General features: G+C 42.3%; 1 protein-coding gene across 1 annotated transcript in view; it reads left to right on the top strand.

Annotated features, from left to right (window-relative positions):
- The first annotated feature begins 191 nt into the window (after positions 1–191).
- The window catches only part of LOC104277981 (sperm-specific antigen 2-like), a 34,851-nt gene continuing 11,012 nt past the window's right edge, over positions 192–24,030 (top strand). The window contains 10 exon segments of the mRNA XM_009874805.1: positions 192–237; positions 1,093–1,149; positions 3,870–3,906; positions 5,028–5,126; positions 5,646–5,854; positions 6,745–7,433; positions 10,892–10,964; positions 17,502–17,593; positions 20,666–21,830; positions 21,833–21,867. Coding sequence (XP_009873107.1) covers positions 1,095–1,149; positions 3,870–3,906; positions 5,028–5,126; positions 5,646–5,854; positions 6,745–7,433; positions 10,892–10,964; positions 17,502–17,593; positions 20,666–21,830; positions 21,833–21,867 — 2,454 coding nt within the window. The 5' untranslated portion in view covers positions 192–237; positions 1,093–1,094.

The following is a 24,030-nucleotide window of genomic DNA, read 5'->3' as shown; positions in this document are numbered from 1 at the left end:
CCTGCAAGGCATATTTGTTCAGAGGGCTGGGGATGGTTTAGGAAGTTATTGCCAGTCGTCAGATGTTTGTGCTTTCTGGGGGCGGAGGGAGGGACAACTGCTGCTATCACAACTTTGTTACACACTGTAAGGAAGGACATGAAGCAGCAAGTTTTTAAAGTAGTATTAATCTCTTCTGTGGTTTCAGAACGCCTCTGGGAGCCTCCCTGGATGAGCAAAGCAATCCTCTGTTGAAGGGTAAGGAAGGACTTTACCTACTGAAATCTCTTTTGCTGGGAACTGCTTTCGTGGATGTTCATCTCAGACCTCGGATCTTTAGCAGCAGCACAAGCCACATCCTAGTCAGTGTCGCTGAGTTATTCTCACTGTGAAACAATTGTGCCCAATAAACTGGATAATGGGGAAGATCCTAAGTTAGTATTTTTGGAAACTTTAGTAAGCGCTAAAAAACCCCTCAAAACGTGCAAAATGGAGAGGCTGTAATTTCCTCTTCAAGCTGGTGAGCATTAGGCAGTCTCTGCCTCTATAAGAGGCAGTCTCTGCCTCTAGTTGCCACACCTAGAAATTTTACTATCTGAGCAGGTCCGAATACTAAAGTTCAAAGTACAGCGAGAATATGCAGGTAGCAACAGGGTGCAGAGGAATTATTTGTTGTGCGTGGAGTCTTCGCTTCAACTTGTAATCTGGTACAGGGAGAGAGAGGGGAATGCCTAATTTGGACTCGGACTCTGGATCCCCCCGGTAAGATGTCTGGAGGACAGATAACGTGGTAGCAGCAGGCACAGGTGTGTTGTACCTCCAGGTTCCCACTTGCAATTGATTCACTTGCAGGTTGACTCAGGGATGTTTCTGAGGACAAAACTAAAGCAGTGTTGTAGTCATTCGCTTTCAAAATATTTTTTTCTGTGTTCTTAAATGTAACTTCTCACTTCTTAGTGCGTTTTTATTGTATGAGTAATGCAGGGATTGTAAAATAGTCTGACTATGTGCTGTTGTGTCAACTGAAGTGTCTTGCTACTGTCTTTAGTTAAGCTGTTGGGAAGAAAATACTGCAGCATTCTAGTTGTTGAATTGCTAACTGTACCTTTTCAGGCATGTTGGTGAGAAATGGAGGAAGTTTTGAAGATGACTTATCCCTGGGAGCCGAAGGTGGGTGTGGCAGGATTATGACTCTTCTTCTAGGAAAAAAAATTAAAAAATGTTCAGTCATCTGATTTTTATTGTGAAAGACAGTATTTCCCTTCTAGTCAAAGTCAGTTGATAAAGCTAGAAAACCAGCATGAAGCACATGGGGAAATGAAAGAAGATTTGCTTTTTGGGTTTATTAGACTATCGCTGGTCTTGAATATCCTGCTCTAACCCAAGGGTCAGAGACAGCCCTGAATTTGCTTCTGCCTTCTCGTTTTAATAACCATAGTGGCAGCACAGCCTGGAGCACTCACTGAGCCTGTGAGAAAGTGGTTTCCCCTGCTTGCTCTTCTTGTCCATGGGTTACTCTTGGCAGCCGTGCAGGTCCCGCTTCTGCTGAATCCCTTGGGAGTGGCTTGTGTGGGCTTTTGAAAGGAGGAATGAAATTCTGTCAGCCAAGAGGCAAACCCATTAAGGGCTAAGTGCTTTTAATAATGAAAACACCAAAGCTGAGTAAGTATTTTTGTTCAGCCATGATACACGCTTTGCTGTTGCTGCTAGCTGCTTGCCTTCTTTTTCTTCCCTTTTTAAAGAGTAAGGAGATGTGACTGTGGTGGACTTTACAGAAAAAGACTTAGCCTCTCTGTTGATCATGGGTTAGAGGTATCCATAAACAATGAAACAAACAAAAGCACTGTGGATCCTGTTCTATCAGCAGCATCTTGAAATATCAAAAAACAGTCTCTCAGAGAGATTATTTGCAGGATAGGGGGTATAAGACAATAACTGGTTTCAATATTAAAAAAAAGAAAAAGGCAAACCCACTCCCCTCCTTTAGCTTTTAATGGTTTTGGAGCTACAGCTTTTGCAAAGTGTCAGAACTTGTGTAGAAAAAAGCCCTTTTTTCCACAGCAGTCTTGCCAGTGGTGTCAAAGTAGTGAAACATGATCTGGAGGGAGGGAATATCTTTAATTTTTGAAGATTGAAGATTTCTAAGGAAAACAGTTGATCTGATAATGACATTGACCTGATAATGATGGAGAAGCAGTAAACGAGTCCTTTACTGCAGTAGATTAAATAGGATTATTCTTTTTCTAACAGTCTTTCCTACTTTTTAGATTGCCTGCAGTACGAAGTTTTCATAGGCAAAGTTTCTTTGTAATAGTAATTCAAGCTCTGAGCATGTGACTAAGAATACAGGAGTCAGTACATTTTAAAAAGTCACGTCACTTTTTTCTTTTCAACTTTTCCCCTTAACCTGAAATCCTTCAAAATGCTTTTATGAGCCTTTACCATGATTTAGGCAGAAGGTTGTTTCCCTTCTTTTTGGATGACAAAGGTCCCAGTGCTAGAATCGCTGGTTGGTTTTCCTGGCTAAGGGCATGGCTGTTTCTGCTGGTCTTTGCTTCCCGTCCGAGAACAAGGGGACAAGAGAGCTGGTTGGGGCAGTGCTGTGTGCGCTGCTGGACAGACGGATGGCCCCTCGGAGGCTGGTGTGAATGGCCTGGCCCTGTGCGGCTGTGGCTGCCTGAACCCAGACAGAAGCCAGAGCCCTGTGTGAATGGGACGTCGGGCAGGGTCCTGTAACCTCAGCTTCCTGCGGAGCCGTTAAACCCATGGTTTAGATGTTCAAACTAGTCACCATCTAGATAGGCTTATCTTCATGTTACAGGTGAGAATATTAAAAAAAAGAAAGAAAAAAAATGTGGCGTTTGTGTTTTGTATACATGTAAGTTTCCTCGTGACAGCTCTGAATAGAAGAGAGATGATGCAGTTTCCATGTTTTACTCTCAGTTGCTGACTATACCCCGCTGACACAGGGGCTGGAGATGCAGAGTTTAGCGCATTCGATGCTACTTTGCTCTTTTCGTAGCTGACTCCGAGGGCTGTGATAACATACGCATGTTCCTTACCTGTCTCCTGGGACAAATTTGTTAATGTTGAGCCGCCTCTATGGGTGACTCAGTTTAAGGCTAGAGCTCAACTCTCTGGCTTGACAGGGTGTTGATTTTCTGAAAGAATAATGCTGCCTGGGATGTTCTCGCATGGAGCTGGGCTGATCCAGCTGCAGAAAGTGCTGACTTCCCGCTCGGAGTCTGGTGGCCAGGTGCTTGGTACATGGTGACCAGCCTCCCTCCAGAGCCCTCTCAACTCCTGAGTGCAGCCACTGGTTCCACAGCACTGCAGTCTTCACCTGCCCGTTGTCTGCGGATTGCAGAGCTCAGGCAGCTGGGGCCCTGCCCAGCGCTTTGGCAGCGGTCCGTGCTGATGAAAAGACTAACAAATACAGTCTCAGTACTCGGCCATGGGGCCATCTGCCTTTTGTATGTCCTCTACTTTCTCTACCAGGGCAATCCTCCTGTGCCTGCTTTTCCTCTTCCCTTTCTCGCTTCATAACAGCCCTGCCGCTGGTAATCGCATCTTTAATTGCAAAGCAATAAATCGTTTATATAACAATTACTAGCTTGCAACACATTAAATTCCAAGTTAATGTGATTAATAACAGCATGTAAATGTGTGTCTGTGTGAGATATTATTTTAAACGGAGCCTGAATAAACCAGATAATCTTAGTATCAGCCGTATAGTAGAAATACTTGGCAATCACATTTATATGGGAAGAGAAAAAGCTGGCTCATGCGGGAGCATTGGTAAACGTGCTCACTGCCTGCTTCTTCCTACTGGTTGTGGGAAATGTGGTCATGAAGAGGTCTGTGTATAACTTCTTTTTGTTCCTCTACAGCTAATCATCTGCGCAGTGATACTCAAATGGAAACATGGTAAACTTATTTTGCTTTCTTCAGATAAATATTTATACTGGGGGGTGGGAGGGAGAAGGTGCAGTGGACCTTGTGGAGGCTACCTTAGACCTAAGGCTCTTCTGCTCTTGTCTATTTACATGAGAGGGAAGGAGAAGATCCAGATAACAGAAACTATCAGATGACAGAAACTCTCATTAGGAGAAAAAAAAAATCCAGATTTTTATTTTCAAAGTAGACCTCACATAGATTTTTAGCTCAGCAGGAGGAAAACAGAAAAATTACAAATCTGAGAAATTTGCATGATTCACCTTGTTTGCTTCACTGATCCCTCACTGTTTCAGAAATTTCAACGGAAGATTAGTTTTACCTTTCAGAGCAGATGTCCTTTGGGAGTTGGGAAAAAAGACTGAGAGAGGAGAGGCTTCTGCCTTACCGAGGGATTCTAAATAAAATGTATCCAAGTGAGCCTTCAGGAAGTACTGGCACAGACCTTGTGGGTTTGTCGCCCAGAGAGGTTGTCAGTAACAGTAGGTCTCAGCCCAAGGTACCCCCTAGTGCTGAGGCGGCTTCTACAGATGCCGGGAGGAAATAGTTTGAGATTCAGAAAGAAACTGGCCGGCAGTCTGTGTTGGAGCTCATTTGGCTCCGTTTCCTCCAGCCTGGATCCTCTTCAGCTTCCCTGACCACTTCTGGGGCAGCTCACAGCTTTGTGCTGCTGGTGGGTGGCGGCTGGGGCTGAGAGGGAGCTGGGTACCTGCGGCGTGGAGAGGTGATCCTGCTGGAGGAGGCAGTGGCACAGGAAAGGCAGGGCAGGCTGGCTTGCCCAAGGCAGGGTTTCCTTGCTGGAGGAGGGTGGGATCGACGAGGGTGGGGCAGCGAGGGGAGGTCAAGGATTTGTTTTCTCAGCTTGCATTTGCCTTCAGATTCTTACCGTCTATGTACATTTTTACTGAGGCATCCCAGGGTTTGCTTTTGTTACTGTATTTCAGTAAATGACATGGCTAATATAAACCAGATAACACTGAAGGGGAAAAAAGAAATTCAGCAGCGCTGGAGGCTTAGCTCTCCTCCGAGACGGAGAATTGAGTCCCCGAATGAGAGGGGTTTATCGCAGGGGTCTTCTCTGTTTGTGTTGGCAGCAATGGTGTGCTGGCGAAGGAGAGGAGGCTACAGTTCCACCAGAAAGGGAGAAGTATGAACTCCACCGGGTCTGGAAAAAGCAGTGCGACTGTTTCAAGGTAAAAGAGTACTATGCTTTGAAGGTCATGGCACAGTTCAGTGGAAATTGGCTGCGTGTTGTTGGCAAAACGTATTTCTTCTGTTCCTCAGTTAAATGGACTTGGCTTGATTTTTGTGCATTGTTGCACTTAGTAGCCGAGAAGGGAATTTTCATTTGGTTGCTTGAAAAACTGCTATTTGCTTTCAGTTGTGGTTTGCAGTAAATACTAACAAATGGGTCTAAATGTCAGAAGCATCTGAAGTCTTAATTGCTTTTTAAAATCAGAGCTCTGCAGAGTAAGGGCTGACTATAAATGACAGGATTGGATCTGAGATGTAGCTGGGCTGGTGGCTTTGATAACTGGAAGCAAAACTTCAGATGCAAAGATCTCCACAATTATTTCCTCAAGTAGACTGAACTGTAGGACTTAAAAGTTCAATAGACCAAGCTGACTACGGGGCTGAATTAGCAGTTGGACAGAAAGAACTGTGTCCAAAAAGGAGACAAGTAGATAGTAAGCATCTTTTCATTTGTCTAGTGTTTCTGAATTACTGGAGCTTTATGAGGAAGATCCTGAAGAAGTGCTCTATAACCTTGGCTTTGGAAGAGATGAACCAGATATTGCTTCAAAAATTCCAGCAAGATTTTTTAATTCGTCATCATTTGCCAGAGGGATAGATATCAAAGTGTTCTTGAATGCCCAAATACAGCGCATGGAAGTGGAAAATCCGAATTTTGCTTTAACCAGTAAGTATGCTTTTGAAGCAAAGTTTATTTCTAAGTTTTTGAACTATGTAAGCAACCCCAAAAGAGGGTGCACGTGTAATATTCTGGCAAACCTCCTTTAGAGCCTCTAGGCCAAATTCCATTCAGAATCCATAATGAAAATCTTACTTGGTCTTAAATATGGCAAGAGGTGACCATCAGTGTTGTACACTTTGGGGTGAGGGCAGGGGATTTATGGTGGGAAGGGAAATGAAACGCATCCTGTAAGATATACTGCCTCCTGGTTTGTGTCGTTCTGTCTCTTGCTCTGAAGTTTGTCTTCTGTTGTAGCTTTAGAGCACTGAAACAAATGGGAATATCTGTCTGTTTCTTGTGTTCTTCAGTGTATGGGTGGGATTTTTTGAAAGCTGTCAGCAGCGACCTACTTCTGTCATTGTTGAAATCTGGGCCAGTATTTCTGTTGACTTGGACAGGAGCTTTGTTAGGTCAGTAATGAGCGTTGCTGAAATGAAGGCATAGCTGAAATGTCCTCTTGTACTTGTAGATGGAGAGAGATATGTGAGTAACCCTTTTCTTTCTGGCACTTTGTAAATTAACTTGCACTTGTGTACCATGTCCAGCTTTCCATACTCTTCTTTAGTAAAGACTCTTCCACAGATTTTTCCATTTTTTCATACTGTATGGTACCACTTTCACATGACAGGACTAGGCAGTGTTCAGTCAACCTTTGGGCCCTTGGTATAAGTAGGAGGAGATTTGGGGGGAGGTGTGTTGGTGGGCAGATTGAAGATGGTGAAGATTCCCTCTTCAGATATGAGGAATGAGCTGCTACAGAGATGGGACAGCAGGTCTGGGATGTGATGACAGCAAACATCCTTGTAAACTGTGCCCTATGTTTCATTCTTGTGCAGGTCGCTTTCGTCAGATTGAGGTGCTTACCACTGTGGCCAATGCTTTTTCTTCTTTGTATTCTCAAGTCTCTGGGACTCCTTTGCAGAAAATTGGTAGTATGAATTCAGTGTCTTCCAGCAAAGAGGCATCCAGCCCTCCCCCTTTAAATCGCAGCAATACGGCCAGTCGGTTAATGAAGACCTTGTCAAAGCTCAATCTGTGTGGCACGCAGCAAGCTGACGGTAGTGGCTGCTCGACTCCTTCACCTGTTGAAAAAGGGAAAAGTCCAGCTGAACTAGAGAGTGAGGAAAACGATGTTAAAAACGAATCTAAAAAGTACCCTAAAAAGAAAGACTCTTCCTCTTTTTTGGCTACTGTAAAGGAGGAGATAGCCAGTAGTCAAACAAATGCTGCAGACACACGTAGAGCTGCAAACCTTCCTGCTGTGGCTGATGATAAGCGAGAGGGTTCTGTACCTCCTGCAGATGTGCAGAGCAGCAGGTCAGAAAGCACCCAGGATAGACTGTGTGAAGAACCCGATCTTCTGGACTCACCAAGCCTCAGCAGCAGTTCCAGTACATCCAACAGCAGCGCCTCGACACAAAGGCCACTTGCAGCATCGCTGGGTAGAGACCCCTGTGCTCCCCTCGCAAACCCGTCCATAATGAATCTAATGCTGCAGCAGAAAGACTCCTTTGAGATGGAAGAGGTAGGTGGAGATATATGGCTTTGGTTTTGCATACAGTTTACATAACTTGCTGGCTGCCAGCAGTGGAATGTTCCATCCTGTGTAGCTGACGGTGTTTTCTCCAGAAATACTTTAAATTCCCTGAGTGATAGGACAGTTGTCGCTCACTCTCAGTAGGCTGCTCTAATTGATCTCCCTACTGAAATAACTTGGTGCTGCTGCTGCTGTTGTTCCTGAGAGCCAGCAGGAAAGTTCTCATTCTTCTTTTCATCGAGCTCAGGTAATTGCGATCACTGGCATAACTGCTAGGAACTTTTCCTGTGGAAGCAGATCTAGGTTAGGCTTTGTATATACAAAAGCCTTTGGTTTTACATTTTTGCTTTCCTTATATTGCTAACTGGAAGTTGTCATTTTTGTTGCCTAAAAGTAGATTCGGCTTATTAATTGCTATTGATTAAGGATAAATTTGTGGATGGAAGGGAACCTATTGTTGCATGAAAGAGAAAGGGGCTATCATGTAGGGCAAGGTGCTCATCTTGTGCAACTTCTCGTTTCGATGACAATCTGCTCTTACGTTGATTTGTTTTTCTCTGGAAATTAGCACACCAAAAGTTGCTCTGTGATATGCCTCTGGCAATGGCTTAGCTACAAATTCTGTGCTAGCTGCCTTTTAATATCTTCATAAAAGCATGTATCCATTTTTTGGTTGGTAATTGTCCTAAAGGGACTTTTAATTCCCAGGTTCCTGTAAGTCCTTTGTTTATTAGTTTAGTAAACATGCAGTCTACCAATTCAAGAATGAGGGGTTTTTTTTTGCTTAGACTCACACCTTGAATTGTATGATCTGTCTTGAATTAGTATATGTTTTTTGTGGACATGTTTTGAAGTGGCTCTTGTTAGCGCTGCTGTTAACCTTTTTGTCTGTGTAAAATAGGTGTGTAAAATGAAGGTTTGTGATTTCATTGGTGAAAGGAGTGAAGAAAGCGAGTGAATAGAAAACCCTCAGAGTTTTACAGTGAATTATGAAGCAGTAATTTATAGATAGGATTTAGTGCTGTATTGTCATTACAAGCTCTTCTAGATCAACTAATGTAGCTGAAGGCACTCATTAAGTAGAAAAAGGTAATCCAGCCTCTAGTAGTTCCTGCCACTTGTTTGTGCCTCACCCACATGTTGTGGGGCCACCTCCAGAGCAAAGAACTGGTCCAGCTGAGAGAGAAAAAAGGAACCCAGTGTATTTTCATTTAATTTTTTTTTCTGGCTTAGTTTTCAGCTGGATAAGTTACTTGATCCAGTTTGTTGTGTAGCTGCACATATGTTTGCATTGGCACAGTGGAAGGTGTCCGAATGGCAATACATTTTGCTACATGTTTGATACTCCTGGGCAAAGCTGAAACAACTAGTATATATATATAAGGAATGGAATTTCCTTCAGAATAAGTTGGACTGTAAATGGTTATGACATGAATAAGACTTGCCAAATTTTGCACAAGCCAAACGTGATGTGTTGGTTAAGTTTTGGTTGACACACTCTGCAGTGATGCCAGGGCACAAACACAGCTGTTTTGGCAAGATGACATGCAATGTGGGATGGGATTGTGATGAATTTTTGTTTACGTAATATAGTATATACATATCAAGTGCCTACAGATTGCTAGGAGGGAAGAATTTGGTTTTGTTGAAGAAACTTTAGAACAATACCTGGCAGTGTGATTGTATTTTCTTGCGTCTCTAAGCAGGGTATAATGAACAATAAACTGTGTTAGAAACAGTGACAAAAACTCCTCCCCCCGTTTTCCCAGCTCGACTCGGAGCGCATTCATACGCATGAGAAAGATGACAGATATATCAAGGAAGCTCTTTCCATGCTTAGGAATGCCTTAGAGGTTTGAGCGCCCTTCGGAAGTCTGTGGCTGTGAAGATAGCTGGTGCGGGAGTGAGTCAGGGCAGGATTTCCCCCAAACCACCCACTCCTGAGCTGGCCGGTTTCTGTTCCGAAAGTCAGTTACCAGCACCAATATTGGCCGAAGGGCCGGGGAAGGAGAGAGGAGTGCTGCTGCGCACTCGTGGAGCTGCGCCATGCCGCCGACGTGACCAGGATGCTGTCTCCCAGCCAGAGACAGGAGGTGGAGGGTATTTAGATGAGAAGAGGCTTAGCTGTTGGGAGGCTGCAAATGTAGCTGTTGGAAACTGAGAGGTTGGAGAGAATCAAGACACCTTTTCTGGAAGGCGAGTCCAATCATATGGCCTGTAAGATTACTTGCTCTTCCTTTATTTTTAAAAATCTTCTAATAGTTTTTCTGAACGGAAATGGTGAGCCCCTTCTAAGCATCCCTGCATTTGGACAAAATAAGGATTTACCCCTTTGGTGTACAGCCTTGGTCTCCTAAAGGAGCAGACGCCTCTTGATTTATTGTGCAAGAATGATGCTCTTCACTTATTAATGGTGAAAAGCACAGGCCAAGTAATTCTCAAAACCCTTGTAACTGAGAAAATGCATCCTTCTGGCTGCTATACACGTGATATCAATACAAATACAGCTGCTTCTTTAGCCAAATATTAATTTGGGCTTAAAACCATCAGTATGCTGATTTTGCATTTTTAAGTTGCTCAGAAATGGAGGTTAAAGTTACATTGCTTGGTAATTTTGAAATTAGACAGGCAGCCCATTAGAAAGAAGGATTGGGAGTAGTTGAATTGGGAGTTTTGTGCATGTAGACTTGCATGTGAACCATTAGGATTTTTTATGGAGCACACTCACACAGAAACATCTTCTAGATTTCAAATTAAACAAAGGCCTCCCTGTTGAGATTTTTAGACATATTCATTTCGTTGTTTGAACAGTTATTTGAGAACTGCTTTCTTAATATGTCTGTGCTTCATAAAATTATTAAGTAATAGGATTAATTTTCATGTAGTTTTTAAGTTTCCCGGTTGAAATCTGCCTGGCTCTGAATACATTATTTACTCTTTTTTGTAGTAGAAGACACAAGAAGTGTTTCTATGAGTAGTGGCATGGTGAGGTCGGTAGTAGATTCTAGCAGGGCCTGGGTCCTTCTGGAGGATTGATGGCTTCTGGGAAATAATTGGTAGGGCAGCAGATGATAATTGTTAAATGTATTTTGCTTGTTCAAACTCAAATGAGGGGCTAAGAGTGCCGAACTGTGAGAAAAGAGGTTGTCTTGAGTGATGAACGTTACCAGAGAGGAGCCCTGCACTGTGAGTTGGAGGTACTGTCCTAAGGGTCACTGTTCTCCTACAGGAGCATTGCTGAGTACCTGATGATATCATATATTGGTTCAAAGAGATTCAATTTGTTCCCTCAAGCATTTATAGGCTACTGGACTGGAATAAAAAAACTCAGAACACATACTCCCACCCCCTCCTCTGCATACACATTGTGTATAGCTTGGGCATTCTTAAGCCCAGAAGAATAATGCAGTTGGCCTGACAAAATATTCATCTCCTCTTCTCGACAGATCCAGAGTACAGAGGGGGATCTACCACACATTCCAGCTTCTCACCAGCTGGCGGTGACGAAGTCAAGGAAAGGTAAGTAGACTTTGAGTCTCAGGAGACAGCAGTCTGCTGAGTGTTCTTCCCTCTCTGAAATGCTAATTCAGATAATTAAACCTTCTAAAGTTTCTCTTCTCTTTGGAAATAAAAAAGATATGAGTTTCATTTTCAACTAAATCACAGAACATTACTGAAAAGTGGCAACGAAATTACAAGCAGGACAGCAGCCCTATAACCTCACAGGCTGTTTTCACTTTTGTTCAATTGATGATAGCTCAGAAGGACTGAAATGTTAATTCAGATTGTGTGGGATTTTCTTTTCCCTGGCAGATCCTGTAATTTAAGATACCCATTTAAACTAAAATTATATTGTTTGAAACCTAAATTGCATGATACATCCAGGTTTTTTCCTGTGTGCTACTGCTCCATCTGCAAGCTGAGTGCACAGAAGACTAATGTCTCTGTACCCACAGGGAAATTGTAGCCCTTCACATGGGGAAAGTGTGCCCTGACTCGTGACTCATTCAGTTTGTTTTCATCTCAAATTCTTATTTACATATTTTATGTCTTGAGAGAGGGACAAAGCTGATATTTTAAGTTAATTTTGTGATTGTTATTTTGCCCAATGTTGGCAAGTGAAGTTCGTTCTGTGGCTATTTCATGTAATGAAAGAAAAAACAGCTTGTTGCATTTAGTGAGATGCTTAGCTGTGATGCAGTTTGTTTGTGAAACATGACTAGAATCTCTAGATACTCAAGAGAGGCAGAAAAACTTGTCTTAAGAAACAGAGATCATCTTATTTGCCTTTTCACAAGTAAACTGACAATCTTGTGAACTGTCAGCTGAATTGCATTAATGTGGTTGAGAATGCTCTGGACTAGGTGTTAAAGGCTAATGCCTGGTTATTAAGGGTAGGTTGTGCTACTACTTGAGCAGTGTTTTGTACAACACGGCATCGCACTTACTAGTCCTCCTTTGTTACAAACACAGGCCACTAAGAAGGACCGCCAGAAACTGCATCTCAGGCTGTTCCTAGCATTTCGCCTTTGGCTGTATTTTAAAGTTCATGATTACATGCTTTATGTGATTATGTGTAAAGAGATGCATTCTTTACAGGTCAGGTCTCATTAGCAGTTTCAGAAAGAGCTGTTTGGAGAAAGGCAACTTCAGGAACCAGGAACTACAGTTAAGGAAGAGAAATTTTTTTTTCATCTTTTGGAATGCTAGTTCTGTGGGTTTTATTCCCAGTAGCTACCTACACTCTTCTTCCTCCCTGCAAGGAAAAAAAACCACAACAATGTCAGGTAGTCCTGTGTGTACCTGCTGAAAGAGCCCAGCAATTTTAGCAATAAGTCTTCAGTATGGCAGAAGTGGGGCATGCTGGCTCATGTTCCCCAGCTAGTATATCCTACCCGTTACTGAATATGCTTGGCATAGATTAGTGGTGACACTGTTATCATGCAAGTATTGCCTAGAGTTTTCTATGACTTACCTTACAAGGATGTCATTCTGATGGGTAAGCCTGCACACTTGCTAAAAGTTAGTCTGAGACCAATTTTTAATTTCACCTGGAAGATGTGGAAAGCCCAGGACTTTGTTGTATATGGGTTTCAGTAAAATCACCAAGATGGAGAGAGTTTGGTGGAGAACTTATCCAAAACATTAAAAAACACTAGTCAATTTTTGGTTTTGCAAGTTGTCCAACTTGATACAACACAGAGGCCTGTTGTCTCAGAAGGTGAGTGCTCACCAAATTTGAAGGCATCCAGAGTTAATTGTCACTTATTAAAAATGCTGGCGATTGTGTCTGAATGTGAAATACCATTTTGACTAGCAATCTCTTGAGGTGGGATCAGCATAAAATTCAAACACTGGTTTTCTGTCACAATGTGGTTTCAGTTCACGATCCTCATAAAAATCCACCTCTTTCGGTGGTGTTGGCTGTACTGTGCATAAGCACCCATAAACAAAAAATTTGTTTTCTACTTTTTTTTTTCCATGTAGGGCTACTTGTGTGTCAGCAGGGTTAGTGTTGTTTGTTAGAGACTGCTTGTAAACCTTGCAGTGTCATTTCACATCTTCACAGAGGGCTGTAGAGGATTTCTCTGACATTTACAACTGTTGTAAGGCATTTTAAGGGGGCCTGTAATAAGATGTCAAGTATTTGAATTAAAAAAAAAACAAAAATATTCTCTTTCCTACTGGAATAGTCTAGAGACTTAAAATATGCTTGAACAACACTGAGTCTACTGCTGCATAGAGTCTCCATTAAAGCATGTTTCTCATTTAAGATTAGCTTTGTTTGTTAGTGGTAAGCTTAGATTTTCCACATAGCTTGCAAACACTGTCTTTATTAAACCCTTTCCAGAGGATACTAAGAATTCTCTATCATATTGACTAGCTTGATGTACTTCTTAGGTTATATCTTCCAAAGAGTACTGAACTGAACTAGTTTATCCATTACGCCAAAAAACAGCATTCTGTTCTTTTTTGTTGCAAACCTCAAATGTAGGTGTATTCTTTTGCGTGTTTTGCGATTCTTTTTGGGAATGCAGTAAAGAGGAATAAAAAGCTGCAGTTGCTTTGCACTGTAAGCATACAATGCTGCTACATGTCCACTATAAAAAAAAAATTATTGCAAAGTTATCTGGAAGGAAGATTTGTTAGTTGGAAAACAAAATACTTCCTGACGTATTTATAAAGCAGCACCTTCCATTCCAAAAATGCCCAATGAACAAGACAAATATAGACAACGCATAGAGAACAAAGTATTCTTGAGGCACTGTAATTTGTGTCTGGTTGTTGACATCAGTAGCTCTGAAACTGTGAAGAGCCACAAACCTGTTTCTTTTAAGGCATCTGACATTGACAGTCAAAAGATTAACTCTGAATTTTAGTTCTTTAATGTGGAGAAAGCACATCATCAGCACTTCCTGTCCTTAATATATTATTTTATTTATAGTTCTCTGTGGGGGTAGATCCACAGGATACTGGAGATGGGGGATTGAGAAGAAAACATTTGAAACAGATTTAGTATTTGTGGGAGTCTGTGCTTATCTATGCAGAACCTGGGAAATCCCCAGTGACTCTGAAGATTTTCTGCAGCAAGGCTTCCTACTGTGCTGGTTTTGGCAGTGCTGGGGTGCAGGGTGGGAAAATGAGGTAGCAGATACTAAATCCTATGGTGGAGTACTTTAAATTGGCAATGTCAGTTTGTTAATAATCTTATGAAACACAAAGCACATTGGAGCTTTGCCAATATTGCAGGTACAAGAAACATAGATGTTACTAAAGCTTCCTGGGCAGTTTCCACATTATTTCTGGGCCTCTCCTGTGTGAGCAGTCAAGTGACACAGAAAGTATAAGACAAGTACCTGATGAGACTGTTTGGATTGGTGAGACTGGAAGGCCACTGGTAGCTGAATATTGTTTTACAATAGATGAATTGTTCTCTGATAAATCTGTGCTCTCATGTTTCGTAAACTGTAGACTTGTTTCTTTGTCATCTCTTTTTGTTTAGAAATTTGTCAGCTTATTTGCTATATTTCTGAATACCCACATTTCTCTGGCATATATTCAGTGCCTAAATATATTTTGATTTTATTATTTTTTTTTTACACAGCTTAAAACAATAATCCAAGCGGCATTTTCATTTGTGCTCTGTTTAACTGGGACGTGAGTTTGATTGTTCCTTCTCGTTTTGTTCATCTTGGCTAGGTCCTTTTCCCACACTTTTCTTATTATGCTGCCTCTGGCTTTTTCCCGCTAGTTCAGAAGATTTCCTCTGTGTAATGTTGATCATAGCTTTGAGCTGCAGGGTTGGCATTGTGACCTTTTTGTGGAAGGTGCAGTTGCCTTAGTAGGGGTATGCAAGGCAAGAGATGATCTCAGATTAGCCCCTAGAGCCCAGCCTTTGCTGCTGCATTTTATGCATTCAGGGTGAAGAGAGGGGAGACATGTTTCACCACAAGGCCGGGCCTGAAGGTAGGCCAGGCCTAAAGTTAAGCCCAACCTAAAGCCATGGCCTCTCCGTTGCCAGGAGGCATTTTAGTCAAGATCTGAATGACTCTTTAGCTTTTTAAAAATATGTTTTCATGCTTTCCCCTTGTGAGCTTGAATCTGAGAGGTATACTGGTGCTGTAGAGCAGTTGTACATCTGGATCAGTTATTGGCAAGGAGGGTGGATACCTTTATGTATCAGTATATTGCAGTGTACCTGTTGGTATTTCCAGTATTTACAGAGGCAAACCTTGCCATTTCACTACTATAGTAGTAGAGATTTCTGTTGAAGAGGTTTTGTTGCATTTACCTGATAGTTGTGTAGTGGAGAACTCTTGAGAACTTGCAAGAGACAAGGGTAAGGTGTGGCAGAAGACTTCTCATACTCAAAAAACAGTCTGCTCTGATTTGCTTTAAAATCTTCAAAAAAAAAAGAATCCTAGCAGCTCTGCAACACAGAAAACCAGGGATGGTTGTATTAAGGGGATATCTCCTTAGGCAGAACCAAGGCGATTTGAATTTGTTCATGCTGTGCCAGTCTCTTGCCATGGATAAAGATGGTGTGAGTGCCTCTGCTCTAGACTGACCACTCAGCTGGCAGTAGCTGTTGTGTAAGGAAGGCTGTCAAGGCATGTGTGTAAATAACAAATGCTATAGAAAATTATCTAAACCACTGATTTTTACTTTAGTACTGTGTCATCAAGGAGACCGAGAATTGATTTGAGGAAACATACATATATATATGCCTACATACACATATATATGTTTATATATGTGTGTGTTTTGAGTGTTTTTAATAGCTGAAAATGAAATATTGACTGAGAAGAAAGGAGAAGGGCATGTCAATATTTTTCTTGAGCGGTAATAAACTTAATGTGCATGAAACCAGATGCCAGCACACTCTGGTGGATTGCTTTATCTCATCTGGTTGGAATCTCTCCCCTGTGGCTAAGGCTTTCACCAGTAGTGTTTTTTCCTTTTAAATTAAAAATCACCAAATAGGAAAGAGACAGAGATGAGGCCAAAGTCGGCAACTATTCTCCTTGAAGGAGGTGGCAGCCTCTCACCAGCTTCAGCTGTAGTGGCAGTTTGCTTGTGGCATGCTCGTTCAGTCTCATTAATTGTGTCGGGCATTTAATAAGAGCTGGTCCAGTTCTCAGGGAAGTAATTTCCATTGTCTTTAGAGGGAGCTGGGTGGGGATGTCTGTCTTAAGGTAGAAAAGTTGCTTATCATCACAGGATATTGTGGCTGCCATGATAACAGAACAGCAGCACAATTTGAAAGGCACTCCCTAAAAGCTGTGTGAAATCTCTGATACAGGGGTTTAACGGGCAGTTTGCCTCTCCTGGTGTTCATAAACTTCTGGGCCAGTGCAGGCTTTTTCTTTCTGCATTAGTGAAATGTTCATCAAAATTAATGTTAAAAACAATTAGTTCTGAATATCCAAGTTTCAAAGTGGTTTTCATAATGCATTCCAATGCATTGAGCTGCAAACTAGGATTAATTATATGATGACAGTTAAATGATTGGAAGAATGTGGGGCAAAATTCTGCACTGAGCGTCCAAGAAGACAGCAGTAAGCTGTTGTCCCAGAGTAAGGAGGAGGTGGTGGCAGGGGCCTGGGGGCTACAGGCTGCTGTGGTCTCATCCCATCTCCAAGCTTTTGCACTTCTGCTGAGAGCTAGAGGTGAGATATGATTGTTGCCCATGGTGCCATCTGGCTAAGCAAAATGTTTATGATGCTATAAAGTAAACCCTGCAACTAGGGAGCACCTCCTGTGTCCAGTTGGGAGCAGGGTACATGCATCACTGCCTACCAGGACTACTGAGGTCTCCTTGAAAAGCAGCTTTGTGGCTATAGTGCTTGCACCAGAGGAACTGCTTCTGGGTAGCACTGAGGATTTCAGAGTCTCTTTAGGCTATTTTAACACTTACCTAATGTAAGCAGAAAGGAACAAGCAGGAGAATCTTATCTTTAATGTATAAAATGAGCCCAGGGAATGTGCTTTGGCAGATTGCCTGTTGATGTGTCAGAGATGTTTTGTATTTGTCTGCTAAACCAATGAGGGACTGTGTCTACCAGTTCTCCCAAGCCCTCTGCATCCCCCTTTCTGCTCATGTGATACTATGGGGCGGTGAAGGCTGGCAGGAGACAAGTGATCTCCTGTATCTCCATGATCAGGAGGGGTGGGAAATCTGTACGTGTCAATACAAAAGCAACTCTTCCACTGCTTGCATGTGAATTAACCAGTGGTTCAGTTTTGTGGAAGGAGAACTCCAGCAGTGGCAACATCTGCAGAGTGGGTTGGTTTTTTTTCCACAGAACAGGAAAGAAAAATGTAAAAGATGGTTCCTCTTCCAAGGCTGCTTGAAGTTTCACAAGTATGAAAAGAAATTTTGCTTGAAACAAACAAGTTGTTTGTCTGTATTGTTCAAAGTGAAACTTGAAAAGAAATTGTGTTATCCACTTGACGTTACTTTGATGTAAAAGGAAAGCGTGTATTGAATGTGATTGAGCTTGAAAGTTGTGATTTGTAAAACAATTACGGTTGAACTTTGCTTGTTTTGAGCAGATCAGCTGTTACGGACTGCGAGTCAGCACTCTGACAGCAGCGGCTTCGCTGAGGACTCCTCCACAGATTGTTCTCCATTTAACCAACTTCAGGTAAGATTCTCATACTCTTCTGGAAATATTGCCAATTTTTGTGGGACAGTAAGGACCTGGGGATTGCAGGAGGGATGTTTGATGGCTATTGTGGCTGTCAGTCTAGATCCTGTAAAACTTCTCATTTTCAGGGCAGGACCTGCTTAGTTTCTTACAGAACGGTGTAAAAATTTGAAAGCCTTTCTTGTAGGATAATGTGGATGTACTTGGCCTGGAATAAACTCTTTTAAGTTCAATATGTCCTGTTTGCTGTTTCTAATGTATCATTTCTCACCGATTGAGGCCTTGGGATTGTAATCCATTCCTTTTGTGACTGCAGGGGGTAGAGATTAAGGTTATGAAAGATGCAATTTTTCTGCTGATCATTTTGTTTCTTCTGAGATTTTTGCCTTCACACTCTTCTTCTTTTCTTTCATATTTTTCTCTTTTATTTTAGTTAGCAGTTGACAGAAAGTGAAAACTTTACTGTGAGGGTATACTAATGTTTAATCGGTCTTGAGCTCCCACATTCTTTGTTGTTCCAATTCCTTTGATCTTAGTCCCAGAACTTGCCATGATACTGACCAGAGACCATGTCTTACAAGAGGCTTTTGTTCCAACTCGGTATTTAGTTGTCTGCCCAATACATACATTTGCACAGCGTTATACCTGATGCTTATAAGAGGTGTTCTCTTGCCTCTCCCAAAACGTTCACACGGTAATAGCAGTTGGCCTGTCAGGCAGCCAGAGAAAAGTCTTGAGTTGGATCCTGGCCTCAAGGCCATCAGTTAGCTGTCTGGGACCTAAACTACAGTTTGAAGGAATACAAAGATAGGATTCTGGATGTCACCAGTAATGTAATTTCTGTGCCTTTCATCTGCTAAACTTTTTTATGCTACTTTGTTTTGTGTTTTGTTTTTTTTTCCCCCTTGTGGCACACAAAGCCACAAGCTGTTTGGCACTTATTAGGAAGAAATTCCTACCCTCCGTCCCTCCTTCCTTCCATCAGCGTTGCTGTTCCCTTTTGCTACTAGTATTCTGTGCTTTCCAGTTCAGTAATTTTTCAGGAAAGCCAAGACAGTGCCTAGTCTTTTTGTGTCCCTTAAACATCAGCTTATGCTTAGCAAGAGAGTGAATAAAGGAGGTGATGAGCCTGAGTCTCTGTAATGAGCATAATAGTCTGCTCTCTGCTAAATTTGGACTGCACTGAAGTTGACAGACACTTTAGAAGGTGACTCAGAGGAGAGCTGCTCGCTCCTGATCTTTATGTTGGTTGCAACCTGATTTAGAGTCTGTTAAAAGCATGTTGCAACTAGGTGCCCCTTCAGTGGAAGATTGGTGGAGTTTATTTTTGTTGGCTGTGAAGGGGTAAGATTCTTCTGTTTTCTGTTATGCTGTTTTGAAAAGATGTATTGATACTGCACAGGGTTTGTGCCATGAAGTTGCTAGGCTCTTTTCTGCCACTTTCACTGCTTTATTCAGACCAAGTGCTGAGCTGAATTCAGAAAATACGGATGAATGATGAGACTAGGGGAAATGAGGACTTGGCAGCTAATGAGGAGAACCTGTGAAAAGATGAAGGGGATACAAAGGGGTGTATATTGTTTCTTACGGTAAGTTGGTGCCATCTACTGTTAAATAAATAATTGGCTCTAACAGCCATAGCACTCCTCTGAAACTCAGAAAACTGAAAATCTGGAACTGTATTGCCTGACACCCCTGACATCCACCAAATAAAGATTTCCAAGGGAGATTTGGGCATTGAGATGGGATATTCTGCAGAGGGGGTTTCATATTACCTAAGAAGCTGGAAGAGTTCTCCCTCCAAGTTTTTGAACTTTTGCTTGCCTGACTTGTGTGTGAACAGCGTGACAGAAATATGTGTACAGATATGCACTCATGTAGCTCACCTAATTTCACCTGGACGTTACAATCTTTTGTTCTTTTAATGCCTGTGACTTGAACAGTATCTGAACCTGCACAGTATTTCATACTAATTAGTAGCTCTGTCAGTGAGTGCAGTTTTAATTGCATACTTGCAGAGATGACCTTCATGACTGAAAACTTATTCTAGATGGCTGGAGGAGGAACTATTGCCTGATGTGTACTGTAAATAATCTCTCTAGAAGGAACTAATAGTCAGTATCCTAATAGCAGTGAGAGCTGCAGAATTTAGAGATAGGAAAAGCTTCTCTAAATTTGTAGTTCATGTGTAAACTATGGTAAATTTCCAAGGCTGTGTTTTATACCACACAGTCTTATGAAAATGTCTTGACTGCTTGTAAATGTACCAATCAATCAGTCTAGCCTAAGGAATATGCTTTGCAATCCATAGATCTCTTTTCTTCCTGTCTCATAGATGCTTTTCCTGCCATTTGCTGCCTCTTAAATTAGCAGCTCCCTTATACATGTGTTCTGTTTTAAACTATGATTTAGAATGAAAAGAGGAGAAAGGAAGGAAGGATGGGCATATTAGTACTGGCTGCAATCTTCAATAGAGATTAGCAGCCTAATGTGAGATTCTCAGTCTCAGACAGTTCTGTGACTTAAAATGGGACAAGTGTACGGCCACATTGGTTTCCCCATTCTTAGTGTTTTCCTATAGTCTGCAGTTTCACTATAGTCTGCGGTTCTCCTCACTTCTTTGTATGCATCCCTAATACCACCCTGTGTTTGAGCACTGACTGTGAACTTTTGTGTGTGGGAGATGCCACATACCACCACCCTGCTATCCCTTTGTCATTGCTACCTAAAATACTAGTATTTTACCCTTTTTAATCTTTTACTCTGCTGCCACTTCTGTTCTTCTGGCAATAAAGAGTTTATTGTCAAATCAAAGAAATGTGTGAATAGTTTATTTTTTAAAAAAAACAAACCTTCTTCTGGTGTCATGCTTCATTATGTTTCTAACCTATCTGATACTATGGTTTCTTTATTCTAATTGATTCTTTTCCCTGCACACTAACTGCATTATTCTTTCTGCTCCCCACCACAATGCCCAATGAATATGTACTTGGACTTCTAGCCCAGCTCCTGAGAAGGCAGCTGAGTCTCCAGTGTGTTCACCCCTTTGCTGGCTCATGTCTTTCCTAGGTCCAGGAGTCTTTACAGGGCATGGGAAGCAGTGCTGACAGTTGTGACAGTGAGACAACCGTGACGTCGCATAGTGAGGAACAGAAGACACCGATAGCCAAGGAACTGCCCTGTTTCAATAAGTTTGAGGAGGAGGAAGAAGATGGTGATGAGGATGATGATGAAGAGGATATTATCTCTCAGGTAGAGAGAAGAAAGGTAGGGTCAACTTTTGAGAACAGAAGGAGTGAAGATAGGAAAATTATTGACTATGAAACTGAACAAAATCAAGGAGGAGAAAGCAAGGCATCTCATATGTTAGAGACAGTCCAAGGAGAGGTAAGCTCTAAAGAGGAAGACGTTTCCGGTGAGCAAAAAGAATTGGACCTGTTGGAGGAAGGCAATGTCTTTGAGTTTCCTCAGTACCACACGCACCATATCCTCAAGTCAGTGGAGTCTCTGGACCGTGGTGGCTCCTCCGCATCATCCGTGGACAGGGTTCATGTTGCTTTGCAAAGAGCCGAGATGAGGATCGTCAGTACACCTGACTCCAGGGCTGGACGCACTCTGCTCAAGTCGAAAGACCTCCTGAGGAAGCAGAGACTCTGGTTTGCTGAATCGGGCTATCCTCTAAGGCGGTCTCAGTCTCTCCCAGCTGCATTGCTGAATCCAGTGAAAGTGGTGTCCTCTGTGAACGTCCAGTTAACTCCTGGAAAAGAGACTCGGTGTGGTCCTCCTTCTTTCACCTACAAGTACACACGTGTGGAGGAAGATGAGAAAGCGACATCTGAGAACGACAAAAGTGGGGACGAGGCAGCTGCCGGCCAGCCGGTGTGCAAATCCACACTGTTCATCGCACCTTCATCCTCCAAAAAAGAAGTGCCCCAGACTGGGCCCAACAGGCTGTCGGAGGAGCCCAGTCCCACCAGGGTACAGAGCTGCTCGCTGCACGTGCCGGCCCACATGTCCCAGTCGACATGCTCCCTCCACTCCCTCCCCACTGAGTGGCAGGACAGACCGCTCTGCGAGCATGTCAGGACACTGAGCACCCACAGCGTCCCCAGCATCTCCGGCTCTTCCTTCAGTGCCTTGCTTTCCCCCTTGAGCTGTCCCTTCTCTCCAAGGCATGCTGGATTTCCTCATCGACCTCATGCCATCAACCCACCTTCCACCCTGGAGATGCAACTGCTGACATCAGAAACTCTCTGCAGAACCTCTCACAGGTAAGACGATCTTGAATTTTGGCCCTGGGAAAAGGGACTGTGTATCATTAAAAAACCAAGATGTTAGTCTGCGTAGTGCAACAGATCAGAAAAAAATGACATATCATGCAAGTTTGATTTGCTATTGGTTTAGGAGCTTCTGTTTAAAGTGACAAATGATGATCTTTCATGCAGCATTTCACTATTTTTGCATTTATTTTTCTTGCTGCAGTTGACCCAGGTTATTTTTTTTTTCTTTGCCTCTATGGGTGTTCTTTGGTGGAAGAATAGTGTACTCTATCAGCTCTTACCGTTAGCTTTAGAACTGAAAGTATGTATTGAGAGTCCATTGACCTCTCTCTTTTCTTTGACATGCTTCCTCTCCAACTGAAAAAATTGTGTGTCTTATTGCACGTCACAATCACTAATGATGTTGGCGATGATCGATCTGTATACATTTCTGTACTGTTGCACTTATCACTGTGGAGCTAGTCGGTTTTGTCAGAGCATGTGAAATGTTGACTATCTTATCACTCTAAAGCCTTGAAGAAATGGTTTAAAATATAAGTGCTTTTTTTTTTTTTCCAGTGTCTGCCACACCTCCTGCTCTTTCTCTCCTGATTGCCACCTGTCCCTCCTCTGCCATCGCTCTTCTGCTATTCTCTTAGGTGGTGATCCAACTTAGGAGCCTGCAAGCTGCTGCAGGAGGCTGCATGGGCAGAGCAGTTGCATGCTCTGCCTGTTTATGTATGAACACACAAAGACTATTCAGTTGTAGAGTTTCAGCAGTTTCTGTGGGTTCTATGCAAGAACAAACTTGCACCTGCCCGCACCCTGTTGCAGGTGGTAGGCTGCGGTGGGCTTTTTTAGACCTCTTATTATGCTTTGTTTGTTTTGCAACTTGGCAGAAGTTAGAGGCTAGTGCAGCCTGACTTTGGTTATGTCAAGTGGCCCCACTTCTCCGAGCAAGCTTTAGTGCTGTGACCAGCTCTGCAGTGGAAAGCAGTGCTTTAAGTCACCCACTGTTCTAAGTAGTGGACAGCATGCCTGGGAGAAAGCACTTGCAGAATGTAACCTTTGTAAAATTCCCTTGTGGTTACCAATTGCAGCTTTGATTTGTGTGAGGGTACAGGGTGCTATAGTACTTTTACTGCATGTAGCATGCTAACTAAACCTACTGAAGAATAAATCTGTGTGTTGCATCCAGAACTCATGCTCGAGCTGGTTGAATTTTAAAAAAAAAGTATCAGAGAGGATAATAACATCTCCTAACCCACTTGCTCTGCTTCCAGCTTATTTTGATTAGACTAGTTCCATTTTGGGGGCTTGGTCCTCATTGCAGAGGTTTGTATAAAAATATTTTCCCTGGTGCTGCTTTTTCTTACAGCTAAGATCAAGTGTTCACACAGCATATTCAGAAAAAGTTGAGATGTTTCAAATACGTGATTTTGATTTTAGGAAGGAATAAAAAGGAGTAGATAAATTCCTGGTAGAACAGGGAACAGAGAAAACTGGGAGAGGAAAACCAAAATGTCGGTTTGATGTGATCATGTTTGAGCAAATCTCCTGTGGATGAATGGACATGCTTCAGATTTTCCATGGCATGTCAATAGTCCTTTGAATTCTTTCAAAATTATCTTGGACAAGCTGTCTTTTTCACGTTTGAAATGGTAAATGTTTTTGCTGTTTCTACTGTTCTTTATTGTGCCATGTCTGTACATGTATCAATGCCTCTGAATTTTATCTGTTTTTTCCATGTGTTGATTGAACACATAAATAAAAACTCTTCAGTGATCTGGTTTTCGTGAGAGACTATTAGCATGCACGGGTCTTTGAGTGTAGCAATGTGCTGCGGCTAAAAAACCAAGATCAACAAAAACCCCACAAACTAAGAACTGAGCAAAACCCCATGACAAATGTAACTGTAACCATGATTTGGAAATGGGACATAGTTTAATTTGTGTGGTTCTGGGATTGTATTTTCTATCAGTAGCTAAAACAATTGAGGATAAAATGCCCAGTGCAGAAGAATTTAGCTTTAGTTCCTACTTACTGTATCTGATGGGATTAATGTGGTGTTTCACCTGCAGCACATTTGCATTACAGAGCTGTGGTGTACGTGCTTCGGTTGAGAGTTTGCGCCGCCGTTCTGTAAGGTTTCCTTTTCCTGGTACAATGTTTACA

Source organism: Apaloderma vittatum, unplaced genomic scaffold (assembly GCF_000703405.1).
Source record: "Apaloderma vittatum isolate BGI_N311 unplaced genomic scaffold, ASM70340v1 scaffold19228, whole genome shotgun sequence".
NCBI classification, from domain to species: Eukaryota; Metazoa; Chordata; class Aves; order Trogoniformes; family Trogonidae; genus Apaloderma; species Apaloderma vittatum.
Note: the sequence above shows the minus strand (reverse complement) of the source record. Positions and strands in the feature narration are given on the sequence as shown.